Here is a 19,532-nt window from a genome sequence, read left to right as displayed (position 1 = left end):
GCTGACCAAGAGCTCTGAGAATATTCTTACACTTATTCTCTCTACAGAGTGTGTACACTCTGTTCCTGACCTTTCCTCTAAAAACAGTTTTAAGGAGTGTATGTTAAGCGTAGTTCTGTTTCTTTGTAAAAGATCACATTCACTAGAAATCTGTAGCATCCAAGTTCACTGTCTCCACGTATGTGTGTTTGTTTCAGCATAAAACAAACTTGGCCATTGATAGCTGGCTGTATAAATCCTGTTTAGAAATTATGCAGCTGAACAAAAGCTATTTTGTTGGAAGCACTTAAGGTGAAATTGCATGACTGTACAGCAGTAAATAAGTTTATAGCCAAATGGTGTCTGCATGTAAACCTAAAATAAGATCACCTTCACCTAAACACTTTCAGTGGCCTTTCCTTGTTTGCTTGAAACACAACCAAAGTCTTAAGGATCCACAGCACTGAGAAATCTGGTTTGATTTTGTTTGGTTGGTTTTTTTCCCCTTCCAAGACTTGTCTTGGGACTTCTGTCCCTCAGAGATGTGGGGCTCCAAGAGAAGCTTTCCAGGGAATTCTTTCTGTATCCCTTCCCTCTGTTCTTCCTTTGGCAATGTAAGGGTAGGAGTAGTAGCAGCAAACACGCACGCTCTTCTGATTTTCCTCAAAGTCTTTTCTTTTTCCTGTGGTTGTTCCAGAACCGAGTCTGTTTTTGCAGTTGAATTTTCTCTCCCTTTGTGAAAAGTGGTATTTTCTAAGTGCAGCAAAGCCATTATTTCCTAGAACTGAAAATCCTTCTGGGCCAGGATACTTCTGTGCTTGTCTTGCTTACAATATAATACATAGCATTCGAAGTCTGCATCAAATGTATTAATCAAAGCTCTTTTATGTTTAGGAGTAAGTTAGCAGTACTTCAGACATTGGCTTCCACTGTGAACAGGGTAAGTAATTCTGCTGCTGATCGTGGAAATAAGTCAAGTTGTCCATCTTGCACATCAGCCTTGCAGTGTGGAGACTCTTACTTCTACTTTGGCTGTAAATGAAAGATGGAACTTTTACATCTGTTTTTTATGAGGGTTTCACTTTTGCTGATCAAGTTTTTCTGCATCCTTAAAGCCTCATTCTAGTGCTAAGAGGGACTTGCAGCTGCCAGTGAAAGCTGTAATACTTTGATAAGACTTCTGCTAACATCAGGAGCAAACTCCTTTACCAGTTCAGCTTCCAATCCAGACTACCTCTTCCCAGTCTCAGTCCAGAAAGCAAGCCTTGCAAAGAGCAGTGAGTGTCTGCTCTTGCTAGGCAGCAGCTGTAAATGCTGTGATGCCATTCTTTAGGCCTGTCCTGAATTCTGGAAATCGAATTTGATCCTGCAAGTGCCCTCAGCTCCCCTGAGACTGTTAACAGTTGGGAGTCCTACTTGCTTTGCAGGTGTGTTACAGTAAGGGCCCTTTTGTTGTCGCTCTGTTAGTGTGTGTGTGTGCATATAGTTGGAATACATAGCTATAAACATTTCAATAGTGGGTTCTTCTTTCTACAGGATCCTACTGCTGCCCATTATATGTTCCAGGATGACCCTTACCTTATGCCAAGAAATGCAGCAAATGCTGTAAGTATTCCCTTTCAAACCTTTGATAGCTTCCCCCCACACACACTGTATCTAGGGTATGGTAATTCTAATTGGAGCCTGCTTTCAATTACAAAAGAAGATGAAGTATCGGGATTCCTCTCAGAATTTTCTTGTTATGTTTCTGAATGAATACTGACTGTAGCATTTCTCTGGACCGGTCCACCTTGCACACGCAATGTTATTTCTTCTTTCTGCCCTTATGGGGACCTTCCAGCTGACACAGCTCTGTTAACATTTCTGCAAGTTAGTGACTTACTTGCTGAGTTGTTCTGTTTCTCCATGTTCTTAGTCAATTAAATAACTCTCAACAATAATTCTGTAGGTGAGGCATTAAACCTGTTAAAGCTATGTTTATATACCTTGGATATAGACTGTGAATGTAAGTGCAAGTGTTGAGCTTTTGTGCTTACAGTCTAGTTGAATTTGAATTAAATGACTTAAAACACGCAAGGTAACTTGTGCATGTGTGTTACTGTATGGACTACATGTGATCAGTCCTGGCCAAGCCCCAGGAATTTTAGTTTTATCACAGAGCAGCTGTTTGGTAACTTAGGGTTATTGAAATAGCACTATTGAGGCGATAATAGAAAGGGGGAAGGAAAGGAGTCTTCCCCTGCTGTTTTCTCTGCGTAAGATTAAGGAGCATAAAGCTGAGGTAGGAGAAAGCAAAACTGGAAAAGAGGGTGAGGAGGAACTGGTGTATTGTTAACTGGAACGTAGTGAGAGAAGACTGGGAGCTGAGATTTGTCACTGCAAATCAGTTGTATGGCTATGACAAAACTTCAGTTTTTCTACATACCAGAGGTGAAGCCATTGAGGAGGCTGGAGGTGGCTGCTGAATGTGATTAGTTTTAAAGGAAACTGCAAAGGAGTGTCTGACTTTAGATGCTTTTGAGCTTGAGGTAGTAGTACAGCATTTCAGATGTCTAGTACAGAACTTTGTCCCTTGATTAAGTAACAGAAAGTAAATTACAGTCTCATTTAAAGAACTGACATTCTTACATTGGCATAAATACCAGAATGATTCTCTGATGTGTTGTCTCGTGCTCGTGTTTTTACTTCAAGTTGAAGAGGAAGCATGAGTTTAATTTGATTCCATCAGAACACTCAGTGTTATGGAAAATGTTTTTCTCACTCTCAGCATTTTAATCACGTTTCTTCACCTTGTTCTCTCATTCCTATGCAGCGTCTGTATTCATTGTCAAAGGAGTCTGGGAGAAATGCTGCCAAGTATATTATTAAGAATTTTCCTCAATATTTTGACAAGACTTTTGCAGAGCCAAACATACCAGTAAGCTTTTTGCTTTTCGTTTTCATTGTATTTGTGCTTTGTCAGGTAGCGAAATCAACTGTCAGATTAGTCCAAAACTAACATAAAAGGGTAATTTTATTAGCTGTTTGCAGACAACTATGAAAGTAGTGCTGTATTTCCATTAAGTTTTGGAAGTGAATATTTTTCCGTAGGAATTCAATATTCCATCGGGTTCTTTAGATGAAGAAATGTTGTTTAGATGTTGACTTACTGGCATGAAAGTGGGAGATCAGATTGTGTGATCCTTCATCACCAAAAGGACTGCTGCTGTTGGGCTGGGAGGGTCAGGAGTTTATCAAAGCAGTGTACTGGATGAAGAGTAAGCATATTGTTCGTGTTTTAGCGATGGTTTAGAGAAGATTTGAGCTCCTCTCTAACTTGCACTCTTTGCTTTTAGTGCTTAATGCCTGAAACTCTTACACCTCAGATTGAGGGAATGAGTGAGGAAGCTCTAAAAGAGCGCATCCACCTCAGAAGGGTGAAAGAGTCTGTGGACTTGTTTGATCAGCTTGTACAAGCAGGTATGTGGTCACCTGCTAGATTCTGCTTAAACTGTGCCAGAAATGTTAGCAGCTGGCACAGACAGTGGAGACAATTTCATTATTATGTTGCTGTACGAATGATTTCTTGATCAGGTGACAGATGATCTGATATTGATGTATTTATTTTCTTCTCTTCCAAATTAAAGAACTGTGATGCAGTAGAGCAAGGCCTGTTGTGGGCAGGTGCTCTGCAATTGGGTGATGCCATTCTGCCTTCAAAGGCTCTTATGGCAGTAGCATATTGGTTGGTATAAGCTAGGTCTGTGCTGAGCACTTTGCTGCTGTGTTGGACTGGTATGGCATACCAGCTGAGAGCCCCTTCTGTGGACCTGCCCTCAATAAATGACTCTTTCTCAGTTCTTCTTTAATTTGGACCTTATCTCTGTAATGAATGAATGAGGAGAGGGCAATAGAAAACTGTAGCTGCCACAGCCTCTGAAAGAGGAAAACTTTGGGTGAGACCTTATATCGGCTACAAGCTGGAAAGGAGATGGTTCCATCAACTCTCTCTTTTCTTTTCTTGATTTTAACTCTGTTCCAGAGAAAGTGAAACGCACAAAGTGGTCTTGACAGCAGGGTTTATCATAGGAGTAGTTATGAAAAGCACTAGAAATTTTGGATGTTGTGTTTGTCTTGTGCTTCTTCACAGTTTTGGCTGCCAGCTGCCACTTTCCTCTCCCACTTGGTCAGGAAAACTCTACCCTTTCAGTGGCTTCAATAGAAAAGCAGAACTCTAGTTCAGTGTTAAAGTTGTCTTTGCTATGAGTGGGTTTGTGAGAGTGATAACGTCACACTTAAGTTTTAAAGACTTGCTTGAGAACGCTCTTATGTCAAAAGAGAACAAAGTGATGTAACTGGGTGTTCAAAGGTTTTCTGATACGGCTGTAGAATGGTGTGTACTTTACTCCCTTTGCAACTGCTGTACATCCTCATGTTTTATAGGTACCCCTGTATCTCTGGAGACCACAAACAGCCTTTTAGATTTGTTATGCTTCTATGGAGATGGAGAATTTACTCCAGAAAAAGAAGAAGAAAAAGAAGATTTGGAAGAACCAGGGGTATGGTAAACCCCTTGATCTCTATTTATTTATTTCTTTCATACACAGTGGGAGTGTATCAAGGTGATACCAGGATTTTTGTACTGTGACTACCTGCCTTGGAGATGGTGTGAGGTAGATCAGATGTAGTCATTGTTCCCATGAGATACAGCAGTTAGAAAAATCCTGTGTCTCACCCAGTAGCACAAGCAGTTTCCATTAAGCTGAACTTAGTAGCTGGAACCCTCTCTTGGCTTAGGTCTGAGTAACTGTGTTTAAGTAGCTGTTTCTCACTGACACCCTTGTTTTTGTAGTTGTCTGCAAAGACAGCCTCTAGTACCTTTAGTGGAGATCAGCTAGTTAAGCCCAAGCTTAGGGTTTTCTTCCACTCTGAACCATATTAACTAAATTTCAGTGAAGTTGAGAGCTCCTTGTGTGACCTCAGAGTATCAGGTTGCAGGGTACAGAAGTAGATATCTTGCACTATACCTCTACCTGGGAAGACTATCGAGGGAGAAAGGGTTTTGCAGATTTTGCCATGGTCTAATGATTCCCACCAGCTCCACATATAATTGACCTTGTTAGTATGTTTTAATAAGATAAGCAGTATTCTTATTCTAGTTATTGCTTCCTGAACATTGTAATAGGAATTATTTTAATGTCACCCATTAGAAAAACACCTTTGGTAGTGTATTAGTTGCTGCTGAACTTCTGTGTTGTTACTAAATCACATCATTTGATGTTTAATCATAACTTTGAACTCTCATTTCTGCAAAAATCTCTCCAGGGGAGCGCTTCAGAGCAGAAGTCTCCAAAGAGACAATTCCAAAGAGGTTCACAGTCATCTGGCTCTAGATGGAGGTATAGAAAATGTTGGCAATATTCCCATATTCAGTGGGTTGTGTATGTGCATTGTTGTTGCAGAACAGACTTGAAGGCTTCGTAGCAGCTTATACTCATAGATGTTACTTGTTAATACATGTGTTACTTGTTAATACATTTATTTGTTGATGGAAATCTAGTCAGTGATTGTAGAATAGCTCAAAGTATCACAAGTAGTGTATTTGAATGCCAGCCCTTGGGAGTACAACCCATTATTTTGTTCTGCCTGTTGAATCCTCTTCCTGTAGGCATCTTTTATTGAATCTTTTAACACTCAGCTTGTTCATTGATTCCAGGGAAAACAACAATGCTGAAAGGATATTTAAGATAATGCCAGAGAGGAATGCACACTCGTATTGCACAATGATCCGTGGGATGGTGAAGGTAAGGTTACCCTGCAGTGCTGGGAGGACTTTTTTCAGCTTGTGATATCTCACATAGTCTTAGAGGTAGTTTGGTTTTATTGTGGTTTTTTTTTTTGTTTGTTTTTGCAGCACGGGGCTTCTGTTAAAGCTTACGAAATGTACATAGACTTGCTGAATGAAAGACACAAGGGTAAGTGTCTCCTGGCTTTGCTTTGTGGTCTTCTAAGTAATAGAAACCCATTGTTGTGTACATGAATATTGGTTTCATGGCGGTGATGATTGGCGCAGGGGTACGGACCTCAGCTAGATCATGGGAGCTGAATGCAAACTGTTTATTTCAGTGCAGCTGGCATGTGGCTGGCTCACTGGAAACTGGTTTGCATGAGACTTTGCCAAAAACTGAGCCATGTTAGAACAAACTGTCTTCTGTAGAATGTCATTTTCAGTTAAAATTAATTAACTTACATTTTCCAGCTGATGTGCACACCTTCAACGCACTGATTACAGCAGTCCCACAGCTGAAGGACAGGTTCACAGAAAGATGGGAATTAGCCAAGGTAAGGAGGGAGAGTGAAAGAGATGGGGAAGGGGCAGGAGTGGGAGGGCTGGGTCTGCTTTATCCGTAGAGCTTTGCAGTTGTTAAAAGAGTATAAACAAGGTATTTGTATGAAGATGCTGATATCTGCAAAGGAAGTACACTAGTTTAAACATAAAACTAACTATTGAGGAGTGAAAAAAGTACAAAATCTAACCTTGCCCTTGCAGAATGGTTTGCCTTCTGAGAACGTACCTGATCCAAGAGCTGCCTGGGCAGAAAGTAACTGGGAAATTATGCTGGGAGATAAAAACAAACAAATTTTAGATAAAAACTCTTTGAATTGAAAATTTTGGTGGTGTGATGGAAATGGAATTTTCAGGGGTAACATTAGAGGCTCCAGTTTTAATGACATCAATAAGGAAAAATAGTACATAAATGTAATAATTTCCTTGATGTTCCAGACACAGTTCTCCAAGATCTGATATAATTTTGTAGTCATCTTTTTTGGTCAAAGTAATTAAAAATTAGATGGTACTCCCTTAATAAATGATCAGTTGAAGTAGAATTGTTCACTTGAAGGGAGTGAGAAGGATTAGATTGAGGAAATACATGTATACCTTCCTGAAAGCTGAACTGTGATCCATAACGTGTGAAGCACTAAGGATTTGGGGATTTTCTTTAAGGTCTTCCTGAATCACATGGCTCAACAGGAAGTGCAACCAAATCTGCTAACGTTCAATGCTGTACTGAAGACTCTAAGAAGATGTGGTGCTGTAGGCAGAAGTATGTCTTTATTGGTAATGAAGGAAATGGAAGCACTTGATATAGGTAAGAGAACCAGAATGGTTATGACATCCCAGTGCCACCTCCAGAATAGTTAACTTCAAGAGTTCAGCAGCAAACACCTCGGTGATTCCTCGTTGCAGGGAAGAAGTTTGGGGCTTGTTTGTTTCCTTTTGCAAGAGAACTGAGAAATAAAAATTTCTGAGTCCTAAGCTGTGGCCACTCAGCAAGCCCGTGCCTGTGGATTTCAAATTAATTGTCATCTTCAGCCTTTGTTCAGTGTTGGTTACTAATTACAATTTAGTGGGTGCGCTTAGCCTCCGAGGGCAAATAGTGAAGCGTTTTGATGCTTTGTCTTTTAGGAGCATGTTTATCATTACATTTTTACCTGTAGTTACCTCTAGCTGCTCAAGGACAGGTGTGTGTATGTGGTGGGGAAGCGTGTCCTGACCCATGGGCTCTTTCTCAACTGGGTCCTTACTGTAGTACTGCTGTAGAAATAGTGAATAATAAGAATATATATTTGCAGCAGTCAGCAAAGATAGGTTCATGAGCAGAATGGAAAACTAGATATGAAATATTTTTGCTTTTAATTTAGAGCAGTGAAGCTTGGCTGTTGACCCCATAGCGATGTGGTGCTTCAGCTGGTGGTCCACCTTCAGATACTGTCTCTTCCAGTTGTTTGTGAGGTCTCTTCCAGCATTAGGGTGGACAGGGAGAGAAATGATAAATTGATGCATGCTGCCTGACTTGACTCAGCCAAGAATGTCAAGTAACTTCGATGTTTTTGCTTTTCAGAGCCTAGCTTTGCAACCTATGATCATCTTCTCTATATATTTTATAAAGGTGGTACGTACAATATCAACTTTTCCATGAATGTGTCCTGTTTATCACCTGCTTGAAATGCTTTCCAAATGTGATGGGTGAAGGCAGGTGATCGATGAATTAGAAGACAACTTATGTGCCTAATTGTAATGTTACCTCTGCAGTCAGCTTCGAATTTGGTGAAGAAAAAGCTGAGATCATAACCTCATACAGAAAAGGAAGAGTCCTTGTGTACTGAGGACAGGAGAACTGGAAAGAAAGCCCAGTTTCTTCCCATTCATGGCCCCAAGTTGATAAAACTAAAGAGCAAATGCTATTCAGTCTCTGTGGAAGCTGGGTCTGGCTACAACACATGTGATTCTCCTGTGTGACCTAGTCTAGGTGATCCTGCTCTGGCAGGGGGGTTGGACTGGATGATCTTTCGAGGTCCCTTCCAACTCCTGAGATTGTGTGATTCTGTGATTTCATACACTGTGCCACTCAGGCAAGAAATTGCACAGGGATTTTGTTTTTCTGCAACAGTTCTGTGCATTTGGGCTGTAGTTGTGTTAGAAGGCAGGAGCCTTCTAACTGTTGGAGATCCTTTAGTCAAAAATATGTGGGCATGGGAAGAAAACGGACACAGTAGTTATAACTGCAGTCCTGTTATAACAAATGTGGAGGAACTGCTTTGGAATCTCTGGGCTTGTTGGTTTTTTCGTTCATGTAATGCATTTTGTATCCAAAATAGTGTGCTTGTATGAGAAACAGTGTGGCCAGCAGCACTAGGGAAGTGATTGTCCCTCTGTACTCAGCACTGGTGAGGCTACACCTTGAATACTCTGTTCAGCTTTGGGCTCCTCACTACAAGACAGACATTGAGGTGCTGGAGCATGTCCAGAGAAGGACAACGAAGCCAGTGAAGGCTCTAGAGCACAAGTCTCACAAGGAATGGCTGAGAGAATTGGAATTGTTTAGGCTGGAGAAGAGGAAGCTGAGGGGAGACCTTACTGCTCTCTCAAACTACCTGAAAGGAGGTAGTGTTGGTCTCTTCTCCCAACTAACAAGCGATAGGATGAGAGGAAATGGACTCAAATTGCACCAGTAAAGGTTTAGATTGGATATTAGGAAAAACTTCTTCACCTAAAGGGTGATCAAGCACTCGAACAGGCTGCCCCAGGAAGTGGTGGAGTCGCCATCCCTGGAGGTATTAAAAAGACTGGGAGATGTGGTGCTTAGGGACATGGTTTAGTGGTGGACTTGGCAGTGTTAGGTTAACAGTTGGACTCAATAATCTTAAAGGTGTTTTCCAACCCAAGCAATTCTATGATTCTGTTGCTCTTTCCAGTGTCACATTCAAAGAGACAAGTTTCCAGATCTTATTGATTCCTTCACAGAATCACAGAATCACAGAACGTTAGGGATTGGAAGGGACCTCAAAAGCTCATCCAGTCCAATCCCCCTGCCGGAGCAGGAACACCCAGATGAGGTTGCACAGGAAGGCGTCCAGGCGGGTTTTGAATGTCTCCAGAGAAGGAGACTCCACAACCTCTCTGGGCAGCCTGGTCCAGTGCTCTGGCACCCTCACTGAGAAGAAGTTTCTTCTCCAATTGAAGTGGAACCTCCTGTGTTCCAGTTTGTGTCCATTACCCCTTGTCCTATCATTGTTTGTCACCGAGAAGAGCCTGGCTCCATCCTCGTGACACTCACCCTTTAAATATTTATAAACATGAATGAGGTCTCCCCTCAGTCTCCTCTTCGGCAAACTAAAGAGACCCAGCTCCCTCAGCCGCTCCTCATAAGGGAGATGCTCCACTCCCTCCATCATCTTTGTAGCCCTACGCTGGACTCTCTCCAGCAGTTCCCTGTCCTTCTTGAACTGAGGGGCCCAGAACTGGACACAATATTCCAGATGCGGTCTCACCAGGGCAGAGTAGAGGGGGAGGAGAACCTCTCTCGACCTACTCACCACCCCCCTCCTGATACACCCCAGGATGCCATTGGCCTTCTTGGCCACAAGGACACAGTGCTTGAAAGTACTCCTGTCTTTCTTTGATGATCTTAAAGGTCTCTTCCAACCTTAATGATTCTAGGATTCTTAATTTGCCATGTTTTGCTGTGGACATTTGGCAATAGTAGGGCAAATTTTAGTTCAAATAAAACTGCAGGTGGTGTGGAGCATCACACATAGGGGTACAGACAGGAGAATCATGACAATTGTTTGAAATCATGGCGCTTGCTTCCATTTCCGTAGTATATTTGCAGCCTGAGGCTTTGTACTAACAAAGTGCATAGTACAACTGAGATGTGATGTTGCTTCTGTGTTTGTCCCACAGTTGAACTTTGCCCATCAGGCCTCATGTCTGAGGTGCTTCATGATGTTGAAAAGAGGAGTTTCACGCCCGAGGACCCTGATGATGGTATGGACTTCAATATATCTGACAGTCTGCTTTGATTAAGCTTGCGTGAAAAGGTAGTTATGAATTTCAGGTAGCTGTACCCAGCTAGCAAGAATGCATGCAGCTTATATCAGCACTTTCTGATAACTTTTGGAGACAAAGAAGGGCAAATTCCAGTGGTGGGAAGTGGAATTAATGTGTAAGTAGGAGTGTAGCTGGTGTGAACCAGCATTTGAGCGCCACACAATGAAAACCACAAGGCTATTTACAAGACAAGTTTAAAGAGGAACATCTGCTAACAGCTGCATGAAATGGTGCACATCTGGTGAGCATCAGGTGGTGGTTGTATGGTGGTGCGAGTTCCTATTCTAGTTCTTCCTAATCCTTGTCAGAAAATGGCATGAATTAAAACTGCTTGTGAAAACTAAGCTTGGTTGTGTAGACAGTGTAGATTCTGAACATCTCACGTCTCGCTGGCTCTTTCTGCCATCTTAGCCCTAGGATGTTCATAAGCTTTCTTGTACATACCTGCTTGTATACGCAGCTTCAGTCTGAAGACAAGTGTGGCATAGAGTGCTCTGTAGCTGAGCTGTGTACAACATGATGTTGAAGCAGTGTCAAAAGCCGCTCTTCAGCAGCTGATGGAATGTAAGAATACCACTGTTGGCACAGGTAGTGATGATGCGCAGGCAGATACAGGCCCTGCCTGAACTGTGGGAGTTGAGTGAGCTTTTCTACACAATAGTTTAAAGAAAAACAAACGAGAGAGATTGCTCACACAAGACTAGAACAAAGCCACTTCGTCTAAGCAAGATGTGTACGTAGATGTTTTCTGCTCCCCAATGTGGGATCCTTATGCTCTTTTGGTAAGAGCTTTTTGCAGAATTCAGGTTGAAACTTAGAACAAAACAAAGACTTCTTTTTGCTTTAGTGTGTTGTTGCATGTGAATTGGCTCTTGCCTTCAAAAAGCTCTTGTGTTCCCTGCAAGGCCTTTCCTTGGCCCAGAGGATTCTGTAAGCTGTAGCTGAAGTGTATACTAAACACCCAAATAACACACACAAAAATGTTCTAGCTTTAAAATACTTAATTTATTAAGTCTTGCAGGGGAAAGGGAAGTATACTGTACATAGTGGTTTTAAGTAAATTGCCTTACAGTTCTTCTGGCCATTTTGCTACTCACACCTAGCCATTGTTTCAGTCTTTGACAGCACCCTTCAAAAAAACAAAATCACCTGTCCAAAATTCTCACCAGGCAAATAAAAATTGCTACTGAGCAGGGTGGTTTGTCCTTTGTCCTGCTGTGGCTTTCTTTGCCTCCCTCAGGCGGCATCAGTCTCCGTGCTGCTTTGAAATGTCACTTAGAGAACCCAGTCAAAGCCTCACAAAACTGGAAGGAGACATTTCTGGGGGGAAGTTGTATGTTCTTGGACAGCTCTGGGGTGTACTAAAGAGGGGTAACCTGCCTGACCACCTCTCTGTGGCGTGTGGTCTCTTCCACTACAATTAATAGAGGTGAGGGACGTGGCTGCCTTTTTTTTGTAGCCTGCCTGTTAGACAAATAATGCTGTCTTGCATTAAACAAGAGAACGTAGCTTTTGTAAAACTGCCTGAAGTCAAACAAATCATCTGCTTAAATCCATCTCCAAAAGCACAGCAGCACAGTTGCTTCCAGAACACTGGCTAGCAAAATCCATAACACACCTGAGTCTCTGTATATAGAGTGAAGATCCCTGCTATGTTGTCAAACTGAGCTACAAATTCAGCTTTCTGATTGAACATATCTTGTCTGTCCTCTGGGAGGCTGGGCTGATGAGCTGCTCCGTGGCTCCTTGAAAGTTTGAAGCTAACAGACTCCATTTTCTCCCTTTCAGCAAACTTTTTTCTCACTGCTATGCAAGTGGTAAGTACCTCTTCCCTGCAGTCAGAATTCCTTTGAGCCCTCCAGCTGCTTCAGAATTGTCTGAGTTTTCCAACCTGTCATACAAGGCTTAGCTGTCAACATCTTACCCTTTTCACCTGTGTTCATCACCTCCTGTAACTTTCCTCCATAATTCTGCAGTTCTTTGCTTGATATCTCCAAAATTGGTAACTTGAATGCCTGTGACACATGCATCTCTTGCTAGAGATGACTTCAAGTCCCTGTCTGCTGGGCTCTGCCTCCTCACATTTGTCTCAGCTAAACAAAATGCCCAGGCACTGACTGCACTGAATTGCATCCTGATAAAAATGTTTGCTGTCAGCTCATTTCCGTTCGTACCGTTGTGAAAGCGAGTCTCAGAAGGATGTATTAGGTGTTTTATTTGGTAGCTTTAAAATCTGAATTTTATTATTGTTATTGCAGTGCTGTGATCTTAAAGATATCAAGCTTGCCTATCGGTTAAATAAGGCAATGGAGAAGGGAGACAACTGGAAATTCTTGGACGTGGATCGGTTAAATACCTACTGGTGAGTGAAATGCAGCTTACATTCATCATCTTGTGTACAGTTGCCAATTTGAATACAAACTACGATTCTAACACTGCGCAGAAGGATGCTCTGTTGAACATCAGCTGGGTATTGTATGTGCAGTGTGGGAATCAGGTGACAAGTCACTTTTAAGAACAGAAGTAGCCTAGAATTTATTCTTAGTGGCCTTGCCTGAACTGAAATAAAGTGTCCTGGAGCATCAGTTTGGTTTAATACTCGTCCAGCAACTGTACCAGCCAGCTGTATTTTCTATAAACCTGTTGTACATTTAGGATGGCAGCTTAGGAGGTAACACCAAAACATCACACAGGTCACACTTGGCTCTCTGCATGCTGCTGTAGAAAGAAGTTGAAGTACAGCAGTTGCATTTTGGCACCAAACTCCTGTGTAGTTCCACCATTTGATGCTGTAGTCGTGGTGTCTGAAACATCTACCGATGTCAGTAAGTGCTGCAGTCACTGAACGCAGTTAAACACTTGGAGCTTACCTATTTTGGCATTGGAGCCAGAGATGCTCCAGTAAATTAATGCAAAATAATGATCATGAAGACAAGATGTATTTTCAGGGGTGGGTTGATTCCTATGACCTGACCATATTTATCCTGTAAATAAATCAAGGGAGATTCATAGAACTTGATTTCTTGGTGTACAAATGTTTTTCCCATTCAGTGCACTGGATCAAGGTTCCAGGCTTGTACTGTGACCTTGCACAAGGTCAGGTCACCTTGACCAGGTGACCAGGTTCATTTAGTTCACTTTTTAAAGTGGTTCTTAACCAGAGGATGCATTTGAGAGAGACTTAGATTCCTTAAACCTGGTGTCGGGCAGGGAAACTGCATTCTTTAGAGATATTTTAAAATGTGGTGGTCCACTTCTTACTAATTCTGCCAATTACCTGGTGTCAGCATTAAGTTATCTCAAAAAACCCTACTGCTTTTTTAATTGTATGGAGTATTGCAGTCATACTGGTAAATTTACATGATCTGCAACACAAATCTGATCAGCCCACCATCATTTGCTGGTGCTCCTTTATGGTTCAGTTGATCTAATGACCGAATTAGAACATTTTTCCCTCCTGTAGGTCAAAATTCTTTTCGTTGTTGTGTATGATGGAACAAATCGATGTTGTGTTGAAGTGGTACAAAGAAATGTCCCATTCGGTAAGTGTGTCTGAGGGTAAGCAAGCTTCAAAGCTTTAGTATGGGGAAACAGAAGAGTTACAGCTTACTGAGGTAATTCTCTTCCTTCATCAGCTCTTCTACCCAACTCCTAAAAATATATTGGACCTCCTTCAAGCACTGGATGCAGCCAACCACTTGGAATTGATCCCTTCGGTCTGGGAAGGTTAGTGATAGCCACATGGCTACCTAGGCACTTAGATGGAAGTCAGCAGCAATGCCAAGTGGGAGGTACTTGGGGCCCAGTGCTCAGAATAGCCACGATAAGGTGCTTTGGCATGAGGGACGTTACTCCTGTGGTGGGGCTGTTGTACTGGAGAAAGGCAGAACCAGTAACACAGAATATTGGAGAGATCATGGCTGTGTCATAGTTAAATATTATGGTCTTGGAAAACTGAATGCATAACAGAGAGTAGTACCTTAACAACCCAGGTTTAACTCATCTCAATTTTGTGCCTGCTCTTTGCCCCTTAAGAAGAGGGGACAAGAATGCAGATGCAGGCTTTAGCACACAGAAAATATGCTGCTGTCACCCAACACTGCAGGGACGGACCTGCTCTTTTAGGGATCTTTGGCAGAATGGTGATGGCACTGAGTTGTAGTTACAATTAAAGGTTTCTTTTCTTAACAGGATTTTATGCTTAGCATAGCATAGAATTTATAATTAGAATAGCACAGGATTTCTGTAAGCAGAATTGGTTTAGTATGATTTTATAAGTCGTATAGAACTTTATAGCATCACTTAGTTTGTGGTTTCTAATCACTTAGACCTTCTGCAGATCAAGTCAAATCTTAATACACCATAAAATCATTATCTAGCCTCAAAAAAAGCATACAAAAGAATACGAGTCACTGCTCAATCTGCAGAGGAAGCAGATGACAGTGGAGGTGTCCCTGGCCACTGGGGTGCCGTGGCTCTCGCTGTCCGGCAGCAGTTGAGGTCCAGGTTCCCATTTTGAAGCTGTAACTGCTCAATTCTGTAGACAGTTCTCTGTGTGCTCTTACCTTCCCTGTTCTGTGACAGGGTTGGGTGGGTGCCTGGGACCTTGCAGCCCATTTAGGAGGGAGGAGTAGTCAGCCTGGTACCCAGGAATCCTGAGGTCAGCAGGGAAGGGAAGAAGAAATCTGTTTTGTTTGTCTACTTGGACCTTCGGAGCCTGATAACGAGGGGAAAGGGAACTGATAACCTGGCCTGCTCAGTCACAGAGAATGGCTGCTTGCCTTATAAAATGGTGTTAGTTCTGCTGACCATATTACGAGGAGTTGGGAGCAGCAGGTAGCAGTCACATGTACCAACTACTGCCTTTTTCTAAACAGATGTGAAACAGCTGGGCTTTACCAGGAGACAGGAGCTGCTGGAAGAGCTCTTGTCTTTGATGAGCAGGGACCAGCACCCTGAAGAGGTAAGGAAGCTGTCGTGGTTAAACCCTGGTAAACGGCTCGGCACCACACAGCCACGTGCTCACTTCCCCCCAGTGGGATGGGGGAGAGAACTGTAATGGTAAAAGTGCGAAAAATCGTGGGCTGAGCTGAAGACAGTTTAATGGGGAAAGCAAAACCAGGAATTCATTCACTGCTTCCCATCGGCAGGCCAGCGTTCAGCCATCTCCAGGAAGACGGGGCTCCATTGCAAGCAGTGGTTTCTTAGGAAGACAAACGCCATCACTCTTAATGTTTGCCCCCTTCCTTTTCCCCCAGCTTTTATTGCTGTTCATGTTGTCATATGGTATGGGATGTCCCTTTGGTCAGCTGGGGTCAGCTGTCCCAGCTGTGTCCCCTCCCAGCTTCTTGTGCACCCCCACCCTCCTCACGGGTGGGGTGCTGTGAGGAGCAGGAAAGGCTTTGATGCTGTGTCTAAGTGCTGCTCAGCAGTAACTAAAACATCCCTGTTATCAACACTGATTTCATCACAAATCCAAAACAGCCCCACACAAGCTGCTAGGAAGAAATGTAACCCTATCCAAATCAAAACCAGTACAGAAACTCAGTGAAAAGAGCAGAGATGTCTCCCCATTTCTTTGTGCAGCATGCGGACTGTATTGAAGTGCTCTGTTGTCCATGGTCAGTCTTAGAGGTCCAGTTTGGCTGCTTACGCCATTACAAATTTCCAAATCTGTGTGAGCTTATCCAGGTCTCTGTGCCCTTCAGATTGTCTACAACCTATAGAGAAACCTCAAATTAAGGAAGTGATCCTCTGCTGTGTTACCAGGGTTTGGAAGACTAAGGCAGGAGCAGCTGCACTGAAAAGGATATGTTAATTCTAGAGGTTTTGAAATCAACAGCATCATCTTTTCACAGATTCAGCTGGCGTTTGCCAAGTGTGCTGAAGACATCAAAGCTGTCCATGAGCAAACCGGGAGGGAGGCCCCAGTGGAATGGACGGGCAGCACGCTGGGCCACGTCGTTCTCCTGTTTTCCAGGGTTGGGAGAACCCAGGACGCGTGGTACGTGTGGGGCTGATGCTGTAACTCCAGGCTGAATCACAAAAATCGGAAGCTAATGACTGATCGGCTTGGAATGCTGGTGCAGACACAAGGACGGGATAAATCCTGCTGGGAATGTGATGGGGTTTTCGTCTTGATTTTACTGCTCATTCTCAGCACCAAGCTGCAGTTGTCTGTCTTAAAAACATTTAGAAGTTAATGTGGTGACTGGCTTAGCGCTTCATACAGCTGCTGCTGGCAAGGTGAGGTTTGATTATCACTTCACTAAGCTGCTCATTTCCTACAGCTTCCCATATTCTCATTTTTAGACCTCGTTGGAATTCACACTGCTAAAGAGATTAGAGTTTAATTAAACTTAATTAGAATTAACCCTAATTAAAAGTCTAAGGAGAATATTTTTAGGACTTTCCAAAAGCTAGCATTTGCTGTCCTATGTGCTCTCAACTTCAAATACTGGTTAAGATACCTAACCTCCAATTTAAAATTATGAGCTATTTCCTGGTGCCTACAGATGCTCGCGTTGCACTGATTCGTTTGACTAAAAGAAGTTTCCTTCTACAAATGTGTAATGTTTTAAAGTAAACCTGCCATGAGCTACACTTTGCATTTTCTTCTGCACTAGTTAAGATATTCTGTGTTAAACTAATCAGTGATATTAGCAAGCCATTGCAGCTGTGAGAATACGGCATGGGAGCTGTTTGAGATCTCTGGGGAACATCATTTAATGAAACTGAGCTTGCCCAGGTTTCACCAGGGGCTTATCCAAGGGATTTACTGTCTGTCTGTTCCTGTGTTTTGTGGTTTGTTTGGGTTTTTTTTCATTATTTCATTTTCTTTTGAACAGGAACATGATGGAGCATTTCCAGAAAATGAATAGGATTCCCACGTGAGTACTTTTAGGTTCTGACTTCAGGTATTGCGTCTCCCCTTTGGCTAAAATGTCACATTTCTGTTGTAACTGATGGTCGTGGTCTGTATCTTACTGGCACTTTGGAAGTGTGAGTGTGTGTCTGTCCCTGTGAGCACCGGTGTTTGTTTATCCAACTGCTGTGTTCCAAGACCTTTCTGCCTCAAAAAATGTGGAAGATTTAAAGGGCAGTTTAAGTGGTTGATCCTCGAGTTGTCACTGAATGAAGCTGTGGGACGTGGGGGACAGTGGCACTGATTTAACTTGGCATCAGAAATCAGTCTGAGCAGGACTCCGGAGAACATCTCATTTCTGATGTGCTATTAACTGAGCATAGGTGCTTCAGAAGTGTGGATTTCCGAAGAGAAGTTTATCAAGTCAGATCCTAAATCTTACCTGGTACTCTGTTAGGCTACAACAGTTAGCTTGGCTCAGGATTGTGGACGAAAAAAATTCTGTTTGAAGTAGAAAACAACTTCTAAGGAATAGTAATGCATTAAAAATAATAATAATAATTAAAAAAAACCCCACAAAACCCTACCAAAAAACCCCCAAGCAACAGCTTGGTGCTCACAGAAGTGAACACCCTAAATCTGATGCTGGAGGTGGGAATTTCACTGAGATGCACGCTGTTCTCTGTGCCTGCCTGCCCCAGTGGCTGTTAGCGGTGCTCTGTGCCTGTTCCACAGACTGCCGCTGCAGTAGCCCCAGGAAGCCTTGGTGCTGCCAAGCCACGTCAGAGCCCATCTCATTTAGAGAATGGGGAAGGGAGAATTCTTCTGAAACTGAGGTGTAGCTGAAGGTTTGTGGATGCCGGGGTTCTGGATGTGAAAGGAAATAAAGTCATTTCCACGCTGTTACCAAATGGATTAGATGCTCTTGTGGTCTCCTTCCTTTCTCTGCCAGGCTCCTTGTAGCACCAGCTGTAAATGTTTGCTCCCCTGCTTAAAGGCAAGAGGCATCTCCAGCAGCTGTCGCAGGTGACGAAGGAGCAGAGCCAGCACTTGGCCATGAAATGGAGCTGGCGGAGCAGAGCCATGGACAGCACAGCAGCCTCTGGCAGTGAGATGTCTGGCTTCAATTTAAAGTGCTGTTACACTGTTCCTTTGCCTTTGCCAGCCACATAAAAGGGGGTGAGGGCCTGATATGGGGGTGATAAAGATGGGAAGGTTATTTAGGCTGCAGCTAAGGTGCAGTCCTTATCCTGAGCAGTGAGCTGCTGCCCTCTTTTTGTGCAAGGAGTATGGCTTTCTGCTAGGAGTTGCCAAGCGCACCACACCAGTACGGGGTACAGGCTAAGGTGAAATTCATACAGGCTTTGGCAGAAGCAGAATTGGGCTGGTTGAGTGATCTGAAGACCTGACACCTCCACTCCCTCTCTGAAGCACCTGCTGAAAGTTGATGGCCACCTCACCTGGGGCCTCACAAACTCTTTGCCTTTGCTTTTGCAGCCAGCAGGTGATGAATGGGTTCCTGAACTGTGCTAAACAAACCAACTGTCCAGATGAGGCCATTAAGCTGGTCAAGCTGGCAGCGTCCCTCGGTCTTCCTTCATCTCAAATGCTTAAAAGCAGAACGGAGAAGGAATTTGAACTCTCTGAACAGCAGAGGTAAGTTGGAGTACTTCGTGTTACTGCTGAAGGGGTACGGTAGACAGGGGGTTGGAGGGGTAATTCCTGTGCAAAGGCTTCTCTGCCAAGGCAGAGCTCTGGCTTTCATAATGACTGGTTGGTTCACAGCCCCAAAATAACCCCAGGGCAGTGGCACAGGATGGCCCTGCACATGGTTCACAGGTTCTGAGGCTCATGTCAGCCTTCAGTACACCATGGTTTGGTTCTGAGCTGATGCAATTAAGCTCAGATAACAGCCAGCCTTGAGGACCACAGCTTGGAGCCAATGGTCTGGTCCAAAGGAAGGAATAAATAGAAGTTGCAGCACCCTTGACAGCTGGCTCACCACTTTTGGGGTAGCTGAAGTTGTCCACTTTTCTGAAAGGAGGTGGATGTGCTGAGTGGACCTGTCCTTTGAGGGCAATAGGCATCAGCCAGCCCGTAATGTTCTGTTTGAGGGGGCTTACCTTGTGTTTTGGATGTCTCTTTTCAAGCAAAAGTCCCAACAGGTGAGTGATTACTGGCCTGTTTTACATCTGCAGGAAGGCATTGGAGAGCATCAAGTCAGACAGCGACAGCAGCGATAGCGACAGTGACAGCGACAGTGACCGTGACTGAGCTGGGCCTTGTACCCTCCCCTGGGAGCTGCCGCAGCACCAG

The 19,532-nt window shown here is 43.4% G+C and overlaps 1 protein-coding gene across 1 annotated transcript in view; it reads left to right on the top strand.

Annotated features, from left to right (window-relative positions):
- The window catches only part of PTCD3 (pentatricopeptide repeat domain 3), a 21,807-nt gene extending 2,291 nt beyond the window's left edge, over positions 1-19,516 (top strand). Inside the window, exons 4-24 of the mRNA XM_010187762.1 lie at positions 874-919; positions 1,516-1,584; positions 2,792-2,896; positions 3,315-3,438; positions 4,402-4,522; positions 5,289-5,357; positions 5,675-5,762; positions 5,873-5,933; positions 6,218-6,300; positions 6,965-7,109; positions 7,863-7,913; positions 10,205-10,288; positions 12,140-12,168; positions 12,610-12,713; positions 13,815-13,893; positions 13,987-14,077; positions 15,229-15,314; positions 16,210-16,355; positions 17,200-17,241; positions 18,714-18,872; positions 19,415-19,516. Of these exons, the coding sequence (XP_010186064.1) occupies positions 874-919; positions 1,516-1,584; positions 2,792-2,896; positions 3,315-3,438; positions 4,402-4,522; positions 5,289-5,357; positions 5,675-5,762; positions 5,873-5,933; positions 6,218-6,300; positions 6,965-7,109; positions 7,863-7,913; positions 10,205-10,288; positions 12,140-12,168; positions 12,610-12,713; positions 13,815-13,893; positions 13,987-14,077; positions 15,229-15,314; positions 16,210-16,355; positions 17,200-17,241; positions 18,714-18,872; positions 19,415-19,490 (1,858 nt within the window). The 3' untranslated portion in view covers positions 19,491-19,516. The remainder of the gene's footprint in view (positions 1-873; positions 920-1,515; positions 1,585-2,791; positions 2,897-3,314; positions 3,439-4,401; positions 4,523-5,288; positions 5,358-5,674; positions 5,763-5,872; positions 5,934-6,217; positions 6,301-6,964; positions 7,110-7,862; positions 7,914-10,204; positions 10,289-12,139; positions 12,169-12,609; positions 12,714-13,814; positions 13,894-13,986; positions 14,078-15,228; positions 15,315-16,209; positions 16,356-17,199; positions 17,242-18,713; positions 18,873-19,414) is intronic.
- The last annotated feature ends 16 nt before the right edge of the window (positions 19,517-19,532 follow it).

The sequence above is a fragment of the Mesitornis unicolor genome, unplaced genomic scaffold (genome assembly GCF_000695765.1).
Source record: "Mesitornis unicolor isolate BGI_N332 unplaced genomic scaffold, ASM69576v1 scaffold9897, whole genome shotgun sequence".
Lineage (NCBI taxonomy): Eukaryota > Metazoa > Chordata > Aves > Mesitornithiformes > Mesitornithidae > Mesitornis > Mesitornis unicolor.
This window is presented reverse-complemented; position numbering and strand designations above follow the sequence as displayed.